Consider the following 18,668-nt stretch of genomic DNA (forward strand, 5'->3'; position numbering starts at 1 on the left):
GAGAGTTCATTTCCTACTCATTCTTGATGAAACACACCACAGACTTGTTGTGTGGGCTCCTGTCTTACTCTTGAATAAATATCCAGTAAGGGTAAGCAGGTACAGGGTGGTGTTACCGTCCCCTGCCAATTAAAGTCCCACACATTCGCTGCTGCTCTTTGCTCTCCATCAGCTGTCTGGAAGTGGATTTATATCCTCTGGGAATCTTTCCCTTAATGGACGTATCCTAAAATCAGTGTGTGTTTTATGAAGACAGGACTCATCACAGCGTCTAACAGCATCATCAATGACTGGGACATGGCTGCTGTTATTATCCTGGAGCTGACTCACAGTAACAGTCATCAGCAAACTTTACAACGCTCTTGTTTTCACACCTGCTCTCACACATATTTGTGTCCTGGATAAATAAGAAGTGCCAAATTTTGAAGCCAACATAATAACCTTGTCCCACCAATGACGTGGAGATCAAGTTTTTTTGTTTGTTTTTTTTTAGATAAAATTAAAATCAGTTTGCTCAAAAAGATCCTCAGGAACAGACTAGAATTCTTGGAACTGAGTTTAATGCACTGAATCATATGAAAAACAAGAAAGTACATATACATACCAGCAAGACAACACATAACAAAGCAAGCAAAGCAAACCCCGAGGTGTAGAGCCATAAGCACAGACAGCAGAGCCACTCAGAGACAGATAGAAAGAGAAGAGCCCCGGTCTCCTCTGACCCCTCTTTATAGGGGCCAGTAACCCCGCCCCCTGTTGCTGGGTAATTTCCCACTTGTTCTCCAGCATCTCTGTTACTGTTTTTTAAGAGACAAGTTTTGGTTGTGCTGCGTGAAAGACATTGAGTGTGTATTGGGGGGGAGTTAGTTATCGGAGTTGGAAAGTGAGTTATTCAGGAGAACTCTCCCCTTACATTAACTGCCCTGTTACTGTACCACCTTAATAAACCCTGGTGAAGGCAAAACGGCTTGTGCTTAAGAGTCTACATGAAGGTTACAGCATATATCTTCAGTGCAGATAGATATATAGGTACATAGGTGTACATGCCACCCAAAAACACACAACAGATCCTTCCTCGACTCTCTGTCTGTGGGTTCATAGTTGGAGTTTGATGTTTGGTCTCAGCAGCAGCTGCTGGAAAGGACAGAAAATATTATTTTATCCTGAAAGTTCATAAAATCTATTCACCAAAGTTTATTATCCTAAAGTTCAACTAAGATATGACCGATTCTCACGTTTTAAAGTTTCACTCATCTTACCAGTGACGTTGAGTCGACATCTTCCAACACTGAAGCCATAATCAGTGTTGACCTCACACAGGTACAGACCCGAGTCATCAGTCCTGAGTCTGGACAGTTGAAGTCTGATTCGTCCTTCTCTGAGGGCGTCTTTGTCACTCTGGACTCGTCCTGAAAACTTTTCATCCTGAGACTCTGACACCTCAACACCTTCATGAACATGATACAGGACTGAGACGTTATCACTGATAAAGAGTTCACAGAGGATGTTGAGAGTTTTGGAGGATCTGTCAGGTTTGGTGGTGAACGTCCACTCCAGTGTGATGTTGTGGTTCTCCTCTGCCTGATAGCAGGTCTGTGTCACATTGACTACAAATGATCCTGTTGAGGAGACAGAGAGGGAAAGAGAGGAGCAGACACACTGAGAACTGGAACAAATCTGTTGTTGAGCTTTATTTGGAGTTCATAAAGTGAAGCTGTAAACTAACCAGAGACACATGAGGTGAGGATGATGAGCAGCAGGATCCTGCAGATCATCTTCTCCCTGTGAGAGGAGACAGAGGTGAAGAGTCATCATCACATGAGGTCAAAGGTCAGTCAGTACAGCTAGAAGAAGGAAAATCTACAGTCTGACTTCATTCACTCATCACAACATCTGATCCTGTTCATGATCCATTATTACACTGACTGACCAAAACTACATGGAATACAAACACTGCAATGGAAGCAACCAGAAGAAAAACCTGCACTTTGATTTACTCTGAAAATATTTCAGATATTTCACATTTTTCACATTTTCAGACAAGTTGAAATGTTTTTTATTTGACACAAGGTGGCGCCATGTGTCAACTGATAAGGAAATTATAAATACTTAAACATTTTTTTACTGATCTTCTCTGACAAAATGGAACATGTGTTAATGTTCATGTAAAGAGCGTTAGTCCAGTGAAGTATGAAGTCTGTGTTTTGGTTCTTTTTTTAAATTTCACTCTCATATAATTTTCACGTCTCTGCAGCTGAAAAACTAAATACTTTTTAGTAAATGTAAATCTTCAGTCTGTCTCTGACAGATCACTGACAGTAAAACAGAAAAAGACTGAAAAAGTGCCATTAACTGGTGTCCTTACCAAAAAGGTGACCTCATACCTGACCTACATGCTGAGGATGTAACACAATTTTTACATTATTTATCAAAAAGTCTGAATTTTTATGTTCTAAAATTTACATTTGTCTCCCAGTCTGTTTGTTCGTAGTCTAGTGTCCACAGGTATCATTTTCGAATGTTGTGTGAGGGCAGAAACCAAGAACAGCTCAGCTGATTTATTTTTGGTGAAAATCAGGTCAAGGTCACCTCAAATGTGTAAATCAGTAAAAACTTAACATTACCCCTAATTTTTCAAGAAACTTTAAAACTTTGTTTTAAACTTTAAAACAACAAACTTTAAAACTTTGTTTTAAAGTTTGTTGAAAAACTTTGTTTTAAAGTTTAGAGTAAAATGTCAGTCATTAATATTTCATCTTCTGGGTATTTAAACTGAGCTATTTCTTATATTTTTTAAACTTTGTAACATATTGTGTTATTTAATTTAGTTCAGTCTGTTACTGTTCTTATGTCATAACAGCTGTGTGAATGGACCCAAAATGCAGAACTCAAGGAGACTAAAACTAAACTCCAAATGTAGTTTTATTGCTGGAATTAAAGTTTACAAAGTAAAACTGGGAATTCACCAGAAACTAAACAGACTGGAAGAACACACAGAAGTGAGGGAGATGCAGACATTAAATACACACAAGAGCAAACGAGGGAACAGACCTCAGGTGGGAACACAGCAGAACATGATCTAACTAATGAGCAGTTTTGGGAAAGTTACTTTGAAAAAGTAATTCAATTATAGTTACTAGTTACTTCTTCAAAAAAGTAACTGAGTTAGTAACTGAGTTACAGTATTCTAAAAGTAATTAATTACTTGAAAAGTAACTATTGCGTTACTTTAAAAAAAACGTTTAACCCTCTGGGGTCCAGGGTATAATTGGCCATTTTTTTACTACTTTTGATTTTCCCTCCACATTTCACCTTTAAAAACTGTTTACTTTGCCTTGTTTGGTATCATTCTTTTTAGCGCAACCTCACGTGTCTAAATTTACAGTCATGTTTTCATTTTGACATACTGTATTAACACAATTGATCTAAATGGTAAATGGTAAATGGCCTGTATTTGTATAGCCCTTTACTTAGTCCCTAAGGACCCCAAAGCGCTTTACACGTTCAGTCATCCACCCATTCACACACACATTCACACACTGGTGATGGCAAGCTACATTGTAGCCACAGCCACCCTGGGGCGCACTGACAGAGGTGAGGCAGACAAACAACATAAAATCAGAGTAGAAAAAGTTTTATTTTTACTGTAACAACCATAAACATGTTTAATGAATCATATTTCATAACTTCAAATGCAAATATTAATTGTCAATTTTAAAATCCTATGCACAAGTTTTGCAAACAACAAAGTTATTTGCATCCATTTACCTTTTACCCTTTTTTTAAATAACCATTTCAAACTATTTACAGAACAATCAGCTGTTCTTCAATAAGATGCCACAAATTATTTGTGCCACTCCAAAAACATAATTTCTGTTCACTATAAAGGAGAACATCACAGCCTGATACCTGCAGGTCTGACAGCAGCAGGTGTATCACTGCTGTTTCTACCTGGAGACAGCAGTCGCCTCATTGTTCTGACACACAACACAAAACTATCCACAACACTACACACTAACTACACAAGACAACACATTAACTACACACTCCAAACACGCTAAACGTCACAAATCTCACATCTCAAAACTCTCTCTCCTTTTCTGCTCTCTCTCTCTCTCGACGTCACTCCTAAAACTTTCCCTGTTTTATTTTGTTTTTTTGCTCATAAGCAGAGAGTGCTTGCTAGCGCTAACGTGGCGAAACTATTGAGGAAAAAACGCAGCGTATATATTGTTTATCATGACTCTGGTTTTACGTGGCCTATCAACACAGTTTATAAACTGGTATATATCACCTTGTTGCTTTGTCTTTAAGTGGTCATGTGATTGGCTTACCACGACTACTTTATTCTTCCTCAGTCAAACAGCAGCACTCGATTGTTTTGCCCCCTGAGCTCCAGGTGTTGTGACAAAAAGTGATCGTGATTGTCGTCCGCGGGAGCGCGCAGCTGCTTAAAACTGTAGCGTCCAGATTACTTACAGCTACTTCCTGCAGCTGATATAAGATGCGGTGAGCTGAACACAGCTTCAACCGTCTGTTTGTTGAAAAATAGTAACGGACCGCGTTTCCTTGTTAGTAACTGTAATGGCGTTGTAACGATAGGAATAGTAATTAGTTAGATTACTGGTTACTGAAAAAAGTAACGCCGTTAGTAACGCCGTTACTTGTAACGCCGATATTCCCATCACTGCTAATGAGACAAGCAAACAAAACACAAGACAAGTGACTGTCAAAGTAAAACAGGAAGTACACAAAAACGCACACAGAGACACAGATGAACTAAATACAGAGAACAGAAGGAGCGAGAGAAACACAGACCTGAAAGGGAAACAGGCGAAAAAACAACATGACCGAGGATACGGACTAATTAACACGAAGACAAGACTGAGGTCAAAGACAGATCCTACCACAGGGAACTAGACACAAGAGGACGTGCAACGAGAAGAGAAAACCTGAGGGTAGATTAAACAAAAGAGACATCAGGAGACAAACAGAGATCAAAGCTATATTAAAATTCCTCAGGTATTAATAAAGTATTGTGATTATAAAAACAGATGTGGATGGACCTGCTTTTATCAAAGATGTTTTTAACAAACGCGACATGAAAATAAAGAAGACATAAATAAAGCAGCAGGAAGTAGAAATAGAGTCAAATATAAGACAGAGCACATACATGCTGCTGCTGTCTCCTCTTCTTTAGTTGGTGGTTTGTTTTCTTCAGCCAGCTGTTTCATCAGGTCTCTCTCTCTCCTTTGACGTGACATCGGCAGTTTTGTTTTGTTTTAATAATAAAATAGTTTGGAAGAGTCGATCATTCACGATCAGCTCAGCAGACAAAAACAGTTCAAAGCTGGTTATACAAAGAGGGAAGGATGATTATTTCTTCAGTCCTTTTGCATCACAGCAGATTTTGAAACTTCCTGTAGAACAGTATCTGTTTCAATAACAGATTTCAGATTTCAATAACAGAACTTTGAAAGTCAGTAAAGTTTCATCTGTAAATCAGCGGTCCCCAACCTTTTTTGTGCCACGGACCGGTTTATGCCCGACAATATTTTCACGGACCGGCCTTTAAGGTGTCGCGGATAAATACAACAAAATAAAACTAGTACCGGTACCGAAAAAAAGAAGATTTATTCATAACACAGGTGAAAAGACCCAGTTAATGATAAAAACGATAACAAAATAACGCTGAAAACCGTTACACTTTACACTGTTAACTGTAGAGTTGTGAGATTATATAACAGCTGAGCTATTAAACACATCTTGAAAGAGGAAGAAAAGCATGAAACGTCAGAGATGCAGCACACTGAGTTAAACCCACTGACATTTCTTCATCGTATCTGAGGTTTGTGTTCACACTATAAGGAAAGCAGCCCCACCGAACATCATCCTAAAGAGAAGGAACCAACAACAGTAAGTATTTCATCTTTACCTCTGTTTATGTCCTTCCTGATGCTCTGTGTTTGTAAGCAAACTCAAACTGTCTCTGGCACATTTACTCAGACTGAGTTCAAAAAGAAGAAAAGTTTAAGTTTTACCGTCATGAGAAACTTTGTGTCAGTGTCTCTGTTTCTATCTATGAACATCTGAGAAATTTTCTTCAACTGAAAAGTTCAAGTGGAAAAAATCTGACTTTTCACTCAGAACTGTTTTTTTCTTTTTGAATTAAAATATTATCATAGAGCAGGATTCAGGGGGGTGGCACACATCTGAATTTATTATCTTCATACATTTGGGCACATTTGGTACTATCAGACCATAAACATTCACCAACGTGCAGGAAAGTTTACGTCACTCAACCACTTTCAAGTCGTTATAGCCGGTCTCTAACCTTGTGTGTGTATGTAAAACTGTTTCTTACTTACGTTGTTTGTACAGACAGCAAATATCTATATATATATTCTAAATATCATGTTACTTTGGACCTCTGACCTCTTGTTCAAGGTCAAATTTTCATAATGTCTCTTTTATCTTTGAAACTATATTGAAAATGTTGCTGCCTTAATTTGATGATATTTTCCTTGATTATTTTCTAAACATTCACGTGAAACAAATCTTGTTTTCTAGAAAATAAAAAAAACCTCTGTAACTACAAAACTGTTTCAAAATTCATTTAAATCTAATTTAACAGATTTTCCTTCTTCTAGCTGTACTGACTGACCTTTGACCTCATGTGTTGATGACTCTTCACCTCTGTCTCCTCTCACAGGGAGAAGATGATCTGCAGGATCCTGCTGCTCATCATCCTCACCTCATGTGTCTCTGGTTAGTTTACAGCTTCACTTTATGAACTCCAAATAAAGCTCAACAACAGATTTGTTCCAGTTCTCAGTGTGTCTGCTCCTCTCTTTCCCTCTCTGTCTCCTCAACAGGATCATTTGTAGTCAATGTGACACAGACCTGCTATCAGGCAGAGGAGAACCACAACATCACACTGGAGTGGACGTTCACCACCAAACCTGACAGATCCACCAAAACTCTCAACATCCTCTGTGAACTCTTTATCAGTGATAAATCCTCAGTCCTGTATCATGTTCATGAAGGTGTTGAGGTGTCAGAGTCTCAGGATGCAAAGTTTTCAGGACGAGTCCAGAGTGACAAAGACGCCCTCAGAGAAGGACGAATCAGACTTCAACTGTCCAGACTCAGGACTGATGACTTGGGTCTGTACGTGTGTGAGGTGAACACTGATTATGGCTTCAGTGTTGGAAGATGTCGACTCAACGTCACTGGTGAGATGATTAAGTAAAAATTAATAGTAATTTTTTGTAAACATCTTTATCACTACTGTACTGACTGAGCTGTTTAACAACAGACTTTATGAAGTTTTAACTGTAAGATTCATTTATAACTGTAACATTTAATATTATTAAAGTCCAGATGGCTGACTTTTTTCATTCTGGTCTTTAACAGCTGCTGATCAGCTCCGACCTCAGAGATCAACTTTGAGTGGAGAAGTAAAGAGTTGGGGACAGAACATGCTGAGCACTATACAGGGTCTAACAGCACTAACAGCTCCTCTGTTTGCCATGCTGGCTGCTTTCATTTGGTTTATTGTAGGAAGGAAATAAAAGAGCAAAATCAAAAAGCAAGTTACCCTCAAACTACAGACTACACGACTCTCTTCCTTTAACTAGTGGCGGAAAATAATTTATGAAATAAAATGTGAAATTTTCTGGTGTTGAATTGAAGTTAATTCAATTCAACACCAGCTGAAATAATCAGTGATCATGTAAATAATGTTGTAGAATAAAAAAGCTTCTAAAATGACTTTTGATGATTTCCACATGGTGTTAACATTTTACCCCACACATGGTTGTGTGGTTGTTGGGTCAGCTGGACCTGTATGACACACATGCTTGTCATACTTTGATAACACATCACAGGATTTTCTTCCACATGACTTCCTCTTTAGTCAGAAGTCAAACGTGATCTCCAAACATTTTTACATCTCTGCTCCTCAGCTCACTTCCTCCATTCATGCTGTGTATTTTTTCATTTTGTTACGGTCCTGAGTCTGTGGACTCAGTGTTTTTCTGTTTGTATTAGTTTTCCTTGATTTCATGATGTGTTTTGATTTCTGTCGCTAGTATTCCTAGCTCCCTAGTTCCTTGGCATTTCTTGTGTTCTAGTTCTTAGGTTGTGGTTCTGTGTTACTTCTGTTCAGTTCCTGTTTTACTTTGAAAGTCTGTGTACTATGTCAGTGTGTTGAGTTTTGCCTCCCCTTGTCTTGTCATGTCTGATGAGTCCCAGCCGTGCTCTCCTCCTGTTTCTCATTCCCTAATTACCTCAGTATGTATTTAAGCCCTGTGTTTTTCCCTGCCAGTTGTTGCGTCCTCCACGTTTGTTGTGTGTGTTTTCATTGTCGTCTACCTTCAGCATCTCCAGTCTAGTTAGTTTAAGTTGTTGTTTATGTATCAGCAAGTGTGTCTCACCAGCAAATAAAGCTGCCGTTTAAGTTAATGTTTTGTCTCCGAGTCCTGCACGTGGGTCCAGCCACTGACAGCCACACGACTCATCGTGACACATTTCCTCACAAAGACACAGATAAATATAAAGAAGCATGTGAATCATTCAGAGTTCCTCTTATAGACTCACAGAATAAAAACACAGAGCTGGAAATGATCAGAATATTTTTACTTCATGCTCAGATGTTGAAAAGCACAGATCGGCCACTTGTCGTCATGGTGATTTGGTGATTTCTTGTCTGTGAGTCACATGTTATGGAGTTTGATTGTGACCTGGATCTCTGCTCAAGGATGGCCTCAGATGTTAAATGCAAACAGTCTCCATCTGTGTCTGACCAGCCTGGCTGATGACCTTTGACCCCTTTGACGAGGCATTCATGAACAAATTTAAAACATGTCAGTATAAATTTGAAGTGATTTAAATGTGATCTGAGGTTTTCAACAGTTACCTACAAACAGCTACATTACACATCAGTAACAGGGAAAAAGAGCAGCATGTTGTGAGCAGTTCAGCACTGATGCCTCAAAGGAACAAGGAAAAAATGTATTCATGTCTATTGAAGTTCCAATAAATACTGTAATTTTCTGCATTTGGTGAAGCTGTTGCTGCTGTGATCATCCTCTTCTATAATACATATGAAAGTGTGGATGTTTTATCTTTATTCAGGAACATCACCCACTCTCCATTTTTATTTCGCTGACCTCAGAATCTCCACAGATGATTTGTGTCCTGCAGGCAGCAGGTCTCAGAGCTGTGTCATCATGTCGTTCAAAGTTCAGCCTGGATTTAAAACAGGAACAAAAGTGAAGCATCAGGAACAAACATGAGATTCAACCAGTTCAAGAACTCTGCTGTACGAATCTACACTTTGGCTCAGACTGTAGCTGAGAGGAGCTTCAATAACACCAATTAATACTGGACATGTTTATTTACTGATAGTTGTTCATGATCAGAAATGTGTGAGTGTAAGTTCTCTAACAAAGATTTCAGTATTATCACTATTACTTATTGTGGCAATAAGCGGATTAAACATGTGACCCTGGTGTCTCCAGACAGCTGACATCGAGTCAACAACAACAGCTGGTTAAAAGCATTATGACAGGTAATGTTAGTTAATGTTACTAAACATGGCAGCACCTCTTTATCAGTTTTGAAAATCACTTCCAGTTCATTTTCATTTTAAGAGAACTGAACCTTTTATTTGTATATTATATTTTTACTGACTCATCTATTTCCTAGTCTACTTATCTGAGATGTAAAACAGTGACATGAATGTTTCTGTTGAATTTTAGCATCTTATATGAGCTCTGTGGTCACATCTGTTTTCCACTGATTAGCTGACGTCAGAACAGATTCAGAGTTAAACACAGGAAATAAACAGAACAGGTACAAACAGTGTAAAAATCACAGTAATATACAGACTTATGAGTGGAGGAGCATCACAGCAGCAACAGCTTCACCAAATGTACAAAGTAACATTCAAAGAATCTCACAGAAATGCTGCAGTTTGCACATCAACACTCAGCTACAGTTAGAGCTGAAATGAGCCTGTCTGTCCAGATGGTGGCGCTATAAGCTCACTTTTTCCTGCTGTGTTACAGCACATGATCTTATATTCTGATCAGAAACACAAGAAAACAAAAGATGAGCAGGAAACACGGGAGTCGATTCATCTGGAATCAAACATTTTCTTTAAGTCTGGAGAAATGACAAGAAATGTTTCTTTGTTTGTGAATACACTTCTGTGTTTACTCTGTGAAAACCTCTCCTCTGTCTGTGAGCTCTGCAGGGAACACTGTGAGTCAGTAACACAACTAACAACACAAATACAACCAGAACACAATGTTCTATTTTTCTGGAGATCCCAGAAAAATTGGAAGATGGACCAAGCAGAGAGCATTACTTAAAATGGAGAGCAGCTCAGAGTCAAATAGATATTGCTGTAGTTCCCTTCTGTTCTTACGTGTTTACACTGCTTTGTTCCCTATTCTCACTTTGAGCAATAGTGGGAACATCTCACAGAGATGTTTCTGTTTAGTTCAGGATTATCTGTAAGCTGGAGATGTGTTATTTTTTCTTTGTCATCTTGTAAGATTTTTTTTTCCTTGGCTCCACTGTATATGTCGACACATTATATCACAGTTGTAAAGGAAAAAATAAAATATTGGACTGTCAACCTTCTGAACAATGTATTTCTGTCTCTACTCGTCACCCTCACAGTTCCTGTATTTTCTTTCTTCTTTTTTTTTGTTGAGCTGTATAAAATCAGGATACAGTACTTACCTCTGAACCACTGTGCCACTTAACACCGGGTCCATAGATGGCCATGATCCGGCACCATTTCAAGCCATTTATCAGAATGAATCGCCTCTTCCAACTTCACCTCTTTAGATATTAAAAGCTTCCACTGGGCGGAAAAAGATCAAACACCTGCTGATCAAACTGATCCTCTGAGTCACATCAAACCTGCTGTAGAGCAGAGAACAAGAAAACAGACATTATGCAAAGGTAACGACCATGTCGACTTAAATCTTTATTAAAGTGCCGCCTGAAACTGTTCCTGTGTGAGAAAGAGATTCAGGAGTCCTCACAGTATTCACTCTGAAGTTATGTTGAGCTGCATTTAACAAATCTACTGTGTGTTTGCTATAAGAAAACACGTTTTTGCTTCATAAAATGCAGAAGCACAAATACAGAAAACCAGAAGTAGTCGGTGAGAGATTCCTGTGTTTTCAGTTTTGATTTGTTTTTTGTTTTTTTGGAAGACGTTTCCAAATCTGCGTGAAGAGAGGTGAAGGAAATCTGTGTTCATAACTGTGCTTGGAATTTTTTTTCAAGTGTTCATGTTGTTTGAAAATACTAACTTATCTCCATTTGTCACTACAGGCCTGTCAGTCTCTAGTATACAGGCAGTGCTGGTAAATTTGATGAGCTGGTTATTTAAATAGTTCAGAAAGAGATGCAGCCCTGTGGATTTGGGAGGAACTGTGACTTTTGTGAAGTCAAAAGTCAACGACACAATAATATTCCCCCAAATAATTATTCATAAGAACATTTAATGATATGATTTGGTAGTTCCAGATGTTTATAGACGTCACTTTTTTCATGGTGAACATCAGTTTGTCTAAAAATGAGTCCACAATCACTGCTGAAGACAATGACTCCTAATTTAAGGAAGGAAATGTGAGAAATAACTGTCAATGATTCAGACTCCAGATATCCTGACAGCTGCACCTGATCACACCTGTTTGCTTTAACATCTCTGATCAAATTCAATGACCAGGACATCAGGTAATGTTCCTGAGCTCACTGAACAGTCCAGCACTGAGTGCGATTAATGGTGATTTGTTGAAATTAGTCAGAATGAATCAAACGGTTCACCTCAGCTTCATGTCCTCAGTTTCATTTCTGAGAATTTAAAGTTCAAAGTTGAGTTAAACACAAATTCTGCTCTTTAAACAGCTTCTAGATCCACAGACCTTTAGTAGTTTGAATCGATCCAAATGTACCCTCTAAAACTGAATAACTGATGGAGACTCTGACACTGGTACAAACTAAACTGCAGCTCACCAAGGCTGTTATCAGATCTTTACAAATTTTCTTTTTCAAGTCATAATCAATAAAAACAATCTGATTTATACATGAAATCTATATTTTGTTTCTCAGGTGATCAGAAACAGTTTTGCTGCTGTGGCTGCAAACATTTGACTTTTAGTCTGTGCAGAAAACACAAACATGACAATAACAAAAGAGAAGTTGTAGAAGATATGTTGGGATGTTGGGGTCACAGGTCTGGACAAAGTCTTCTGTCAGAAAGATGGCAGCAGTCCAGGAACTGGTTTGATGGCTTTTTATAAAGTCCCACAGAACAACTGTTTAAATCAAAGTGCCTGCCAGGGTTAATCTAAATTCGGTGCAGCCATCCATAAACTTGTTGTTTTACAGTATAAATGTGACTATGAGTATGGTTTTCTGAAAACAGAAACAGGCCAATCTCTAATAATTAGACTCATAGGAAAACAATCACAATAACTTGACACAAATAATATCTCAAAATATCCACAAGGGGTCACTGTCAACCAACAATTTGGTTCATATCACATCACAAAGTTTGCTAATAGTAAAAGCAATAGAAACATCGTTTAACTTAAGTCCTAATACAGCTGGATGTAATTAGTGCTAATTAATCTTACCAACATAGCATCAAAGTACTGAGACAAATAATCATCTCAGTCCTATGAAACTGTTCCTTTGGGAAAATCCACTAGGAATGGCCGCTGATGCAAAATGATTCTTTCCCCTAGACATCCCGAGGGCAAGTCAGAGCAGGGAAATCTGAACAAAGTAAAAGTGGGAACACTGGACTTTATTGTGCTGGTTACCTGATCGCCCCCAACATTTAAACTTGAAACAAGAGAGTGGTGTTTCCATCAGCTGTAGGACGGAGTCATGGACAACAAGGATGCAGTGAATGTTTGAAAAGAATAAACATTTACCAGCTGAAACAAGAGGAGACAACAGGAATATGAATTTTATATTTTACTGTATCATTGTGTCCACTTCTGCTCTTTATTTGTGCAACTTATTTGACACTTTTGTCTGTTTAAAGCATTTAAAAGCAGCGAGGCTTTCAGTCTGTTATTGTCTGTTACACTGCAGCTATAAAACTGTCACTGCAGCTATAAAACTGTCATACTGTGGAGGGAGCAGGTTAGGAGCCAGATGCAAAGCTGCGGCGTTCCCAAACAAAACAAAAGCTATTTCTTTGGCTAAAATCTAAATCAGAGTCCAAATTATAAAATTAACAAAAATCCAGGAAGTAAAGGAAGTCAAGCATACAGGCAGGTAAACAGTACAACACAACAAAGAACACATGAAAGAGCAGACTGAGCTAACAAAGCGAGGATGTAAAACAATCCCACAACCAGTAAACCAAGAACTGAGAACATCTTTACAAAGAACCACAACAACAGATGACCTAAAATACAAAACTCCAGAATCACATTTACAGAGGACACAAAAAGAAACTATAAAAACTAACAAATAACAAAAATACTTAAAAGTAAAAATTAAAATCCTCATATACACCTAATGAACTTTTTGTTTTAATTATCAGTTGAAGCTGGTAGTTCATGTAGTTTTGTGTAAATCATAATTTAATGATTAACACCCACACAGCAACAGGCTAACAGTCCAGTTTAACATTTATAGACCTGCTGCTTTTGGTCACACTGACAGTTTGATCTATATGTCAGACTGTTTTTTACTGATTATTAAATATGAACAATAAAGTTAAAAACTCAAAACAACACTGATGAGCTGCAGACTGTCTAACAGCCTGTGTCCACCTCACTTCACTCATATTTAGACACTAAACCTTGACTTGGACCATCCTGTCTCACCACATGTTCCTGGGATCTGTACTATGAAGATACCCAGGACATCTTTCTGCTTTGTCCCTTTACTTCTCCAACACTGACGACAACATTTGTTCTAATTTTGTCCCGATTGCCACCAAAATCAAATCAGCTGCAACTGTGGTTTTTATGCACCATCACGCAAACTTTAAAAACGACATCTTTCAAAAATATGGAACTAGAGGATGCAGCATGTAAAGCACAAAAGTGACTGCACTGAAGATTTTCCACACTCAGTTTTACTTTAATTCAGCACACAGCGAAAGTGTTCCCTCAGCAGGGTAAGCATAGCGAAACAACACCTGGGAAGGTGAGTGTTGGGTGTGTCTTATATAACCTAACGGCACTCTTCTCTCCAGCTCAGTCAGTGAAATCTGTGCGTGGATGTTGGTGTGTGCAGAATGTGAGTGGAAAGAAGAGCAGACAGCAGCAGTAAGTATTTTATCTGCAACTCTGTTTTTATGTCAAACATCTCTGAGAGTGTTTAAAGTGAAATCTCTGCTCTCATTATCCTTAGATATAATGTTATTATTTTACCAGCTGATGTTACAGTGAAATACAGACGCTGTCTCTGTCTGATGTCATTTCTGATATTTTTTTCTGCCTCGAGGGATTTACGAGTAAACCCTCTAAAATCAGGTTTGTCGGTATTCTCAAAACTGAAAAATTCCATTTGTTTTCTCAAGATCCCAGAGTCCAGATGAATATCTCTCACACCCCATGTCAGCTTTTATAAATTTTTCCTGATTTATTTTCTTTTTAAGGACTTGTACTTCTTTTGTCCTCCATGTATCCAGTTTCTTCTTTTAAGGACACACTACACACCAACTTTCTAGCCAATAGCTCTTTGGGAAATCTTCTTGCTGGCGCCTCATATCTGTCAGACTGTTTAAGCTTTTGGCAAATTAAACTACAGAAATAAGACAGGCTGACAAGGTTCTAAAAACAAAGTACCTAAAGATAGATTTTAAAACTGGTTCCTTGACAAGTTTGAGTTAGGTGCGTCTGAAGTATTGAAAAAATTCTGCTTCCGTCAAAGATAAATTTAAAGAAGTAAGAGCTGGCTCAAGACTTTTGCACACTACTGTAGCTACCAACAAACATGTGTTGGATAATATTTGATATATTCTAAAACACAGAACACAAAGTTTTTTATACTTTCTTTTAAAGAGCTGTTTGATCAGCTTAAAGCTGAGAGCACACCAGAAACCTGATTTTTTTTTCTGTCTGCTGATGGTGAAGATGCCAGTCAGATTATAGAGAGATAAATCAGTTATAGCAAAAAACAAAAACCGATTGTGAACCCCAAGTGTGGGAGCCTATCTCCTCACCACCACACTCCCTGCCATTGGCTGATGCCCTCTGACGTCATTGCATAGGTGGTTCTCTGTGTCCGGGGCTGGGTGCTCAGGTGTGTACTGGCACACTCCCAGTGGCTGCTCGGTGGGGCCTGGCACCTGTGGCATGGCCAGGCCCCTTCCGGAGAGTGGAGGGTCCCCGGATCTCAGGTCTCTGGGTCCGGGGACTCAGTCTGATCTGGCCGGCTCCGGGAATGTCGCCCCAGCCCCCTGTGGATTCTGCACCATGGCTGCTGGGTGGCCCCCCCACTCCCACGCTGTCAGGGGCTCTCTTCAGCTCTTTTCTAGGAGGGTGGCGCGGCTGCCTCTCCAGTGGTCCTCCTTGGGCTCTCATCATTTCTGATTTCACTGTAATGTGAGAACTCCCAGAGGCACATCTTATGACCTACTCTTTATATTTTGCTGTCAGCTTGGAGAAACCTCTGCACACTTCATCCACATCACAACATGCTGCTCTATAGTAGAGGATATATAGCACACTGTAGATTTTCCTTCTTCTAGCTGTACTGACTGACCTTTGACCTCATGTGTTGATGACTCTTCACCTCTGTCTCCTCTCACAGGGAGAAGATGATCTGCAGGATCCTGCTGCTCGTCATCCTCACCTCATGTGTCTCTGGTTAGTTTACAGCTTCACTTTATGAACTCCAAATAAAGCTCAACAACAGATTTGTTCCAGTTCTCAGTGTGTCTGCTCCTCTCTTTCCCTCTCTGTCTCCTCAACAGGATCATTTGTAGTCAATGTGACACAGACCTCCTATCAGGCAGAGGAGAACCACAACATCACACTGGAGTGGACGTTCACCACCAAACCTGACAGATCCTCAGAAACTCTCAACATCCTCTGTGAACTTTTTATCAGTCGTAAATCCTCAGTCGTGTATCAGGTTCATGAAGGTGTTGAGGTGTCAGAGTCTCAGGATGCAAAGTTTTCAGGACGAGTCCAGAGTGACAAAGACGCCCTCAGAGAAGGACGAATCAGACTTCAACTGTCCAGACTCAGGACTGATGACTCGGGTCTGTACCTGTGTGAGGTCAACACTGATTATGGCTTCGGCTCTGCCAGCTGTCGACTCAACGTCACTGGTATGTTGATTTAGCTGAAGTTAATCTAGTTTCTTTTATTATGATGGTGTTCACTGTTAGATCCACTGAGCTGTTAAAACAGACCATAGACTCTCTATGAAAGATGTCCATCGCTTCTGGGTCTGAACAATGAAGTCAATGTCAAAAGACTTCAATTCTTTTTTAGTGAACAGCAGGGTGTGGTTGCAAAAGCACCTCCATTAATCTGTGATCTCAGTAACCACCAGTGTTGGGTAAGTTACTTTAAATTAGTAACTTAGTTACATTACTAGTTACTTCTCTAAAAAAGTAACTCAGTTACTTCAAGTTACTCGTTACTTTCAGAGTAACTAGTTACTAGGGAAAGTAACTTTGGTTTTACTCAGAATTCTCTTGTTAATGTGTTGCTTCCGTAACTAAATACCCAGCAAGATTGCCAGTCTTCTAGCTTGCTTACTTGCCACAAGTGCACTGTGCCACCTACCAATAGAAAGGAAAAATAATGTGCACATTTCCACGAGAGAAAATCACGCCTGGACCGTCGTTGACCGCCGCCATGATTCTAGCCTGCTTTTTACATCCAACACAAAAACTGCAGTCGTGGTGCTTTTGATTGTACTCAGAACTTGGAAATTCTGCCTTCTGAATAGGAAGATGTAGGTAACACCAGACTGCAGATGAGCTGCATACAGAGCTGGACTGGGACAAAAAAATCGTCCCGGGCATTTTGACTAAAGACCGGCCCACCATTATAGGGAAAATCATAAAGCCTTTGAATGAAAACAAACACTGTTGTGACAGTGATGTGCACTGTTCTGATGGTATATATGTATCAATCTATCAATTGTTTGTTGTAAGACTCAGATAATTATTTTTTTTAAAAGCGAGACATTTTAAATGAGAATAATAAAGAAAAGTATTTCTTTGTGCCCCCCTTTCCCTGTTAATGCCCTACCTGGCCCCCTGGCAACACTTTGCTAGATCCGCCCCTGCACAGTTACCAGCTGTCACCTACATAGAAAAGGATCCTGGTGTTATTTGTCTCTCAGAAACAGTTCATAACTTCCCTTCAACTCATTCATGTCACCTAAAAGGTAAACCTGTTTCTCCATCACCTGTTCAGCTCTGATGATTCAGTAAGGACATCTCCTGGTTTCATCTGCATGTTTCCCTCTCACCAGATAACCAAGCTGATATCATGACCAGCAGCTTTACAGCTGTGGCTCCAGCAAACATCAGCTGATACTAGAAATTAATATTAAATAAATTCTAACAACAGCTGATCAAGCTTAAACGTGCTGCTGTTGTTTAGCGCGACCTCCGCTGGTTTCCTCTTTCTGGCGCAAAGTGGGCGATAAATAAACAAGAGAGAAAAGCCGATCAGCTGATCATTGATCAGTTTCGTGATTGAAGTAGAAACGGGAGAGAATGAGAGAAGAAGAGGCAGCTGTGCAGCTTCAGCTTTGTGTCTTTTTCATTGTAGCTGAAGTCCGGGACAAACTGTGTTCCTTTTCACCTCAGTGCGAAACGCGAAATATTTTCTCTGAATACCAGACGATTCTGTTTTTACGGGACGGTTGGCAACTCTAATAATTAACCGTATGAACAAAATAAAGTTCAACATCAGTAGCAGAGCACCCACCCAGCTGTATAGAAACTCCGTCATGCTAGCTAGCACGCAGTACGAAAATGTCAGCATACCGAAAATAAACTCCACCTAAACTTGGTTTATATCTGACTCCGATAGACTGCAGGTCATAACTTCTTACCTGAAGTTCAGTTCACCTGACACGCGGACCGGCGGCCGCTTCGGGTCTCTCCTCTTGCCTCCCTTTTCCTTCATCCACCTGCTGGCCTCCACCACTTGCTAATGTTATTGAATCTGTGGAAGCTCGCGATATCCACCACACAGTAACGAGTAACGAGCCTATCTAAATCCCAGTAACGAGTAACGCGTTCCTGGTTTTGGCATAATAACTAGTTACCGTGCTTGTTACCACAATAATAACGTAGTTACTGTAACGCGTTACTTAATAACGCGTTAGTCCCAACACTGGTAACCACTCTCCCAATCACTTCATGTTCTTTTTTTTTCCCCCTTTTAACTGAAATGAGACCAAAACTGAGGCCATGATACTTAAACCCAGTAGTTCTAATGGTTTTCCAAACTGGGACCTGTGTCCACTGGTTCCTTGTGTCAAAAAACCTCAGCATGATATGATGGACTTTAACTTAAAACTGGATAAAAAGATTAATTTTGTCATACAATCGGGTTTTTACTAACCAATACTTCTTTCTAAGGTCAATCCCTTCTTATCTTTTACTCATTTTATGGAGTTCTATGTGTTTTTGTTAC

General features: G+C 39.4%; 1 protein-coding gene and 1 long non-coding RNA gene across 4 annotated transcripts in view; both read right to left on the bottom strand.

The window, feature by feature from the left end:
- Positions 1–541: 541 nt before the first annotated feature.
- Positions 542–18,668, bottom strand: part of LOC116328910 (protein NLRC3-like) — a 34,744-nt gene continuing 16,617 nt past the window's right edge. Inside the window, exons 10-11 of one of the 3 annotated variants that reach the window (XM_039608578.1) lie at positions 1,260–1,619; positions 542–1,131 (exon numbers count right to left, since the gene is read on the bottom strand). In XM_039608578.1, the coding sequence (XP_039464512.1) occupies positions 983–1,131; positions 1,260–1,619 (509 nt within the window). In that variant the 3' untranslated portion in view covers positions 542–982. Of the gene's footprint in view, positions 1,135–1,259; positions 1,620–18,668 lie in introns of those variants that run through there. The other 2 variants (XM_039608577.1, XM_039608580.1) reach the window with 2 other exon arrangements.
- LOC120438214 lies at positions 8,626–18,144 on the bottom strand. Its single transcript, XR_005611726.1, has 3 exons — positions 18,082–18,144; positions 10,756–10,941; positions 8,626–9,252 (listed from the first exon to the last, which is right to left on the bottom strand). It is a non-coding gene; the product is annotated as an uncharacterized LOC120438214 (long non-coding RNA).

The sequence above is a fragment of the Oreochromis aureus genome, linkage group 3, assembly GCF_013358895.1.
Source record: "Oreochromis aureus strain Israel breed Guangdong linkage group 3, ZZ_aureus, whole genome shotgun sequence".
Classification (NCBI taxonomy): Eukaryota; Metazoa; Chordata; class Actinopteri; order Cichliformes; family Cichlidae; genus Oreochromis; species Oreochromis aureus.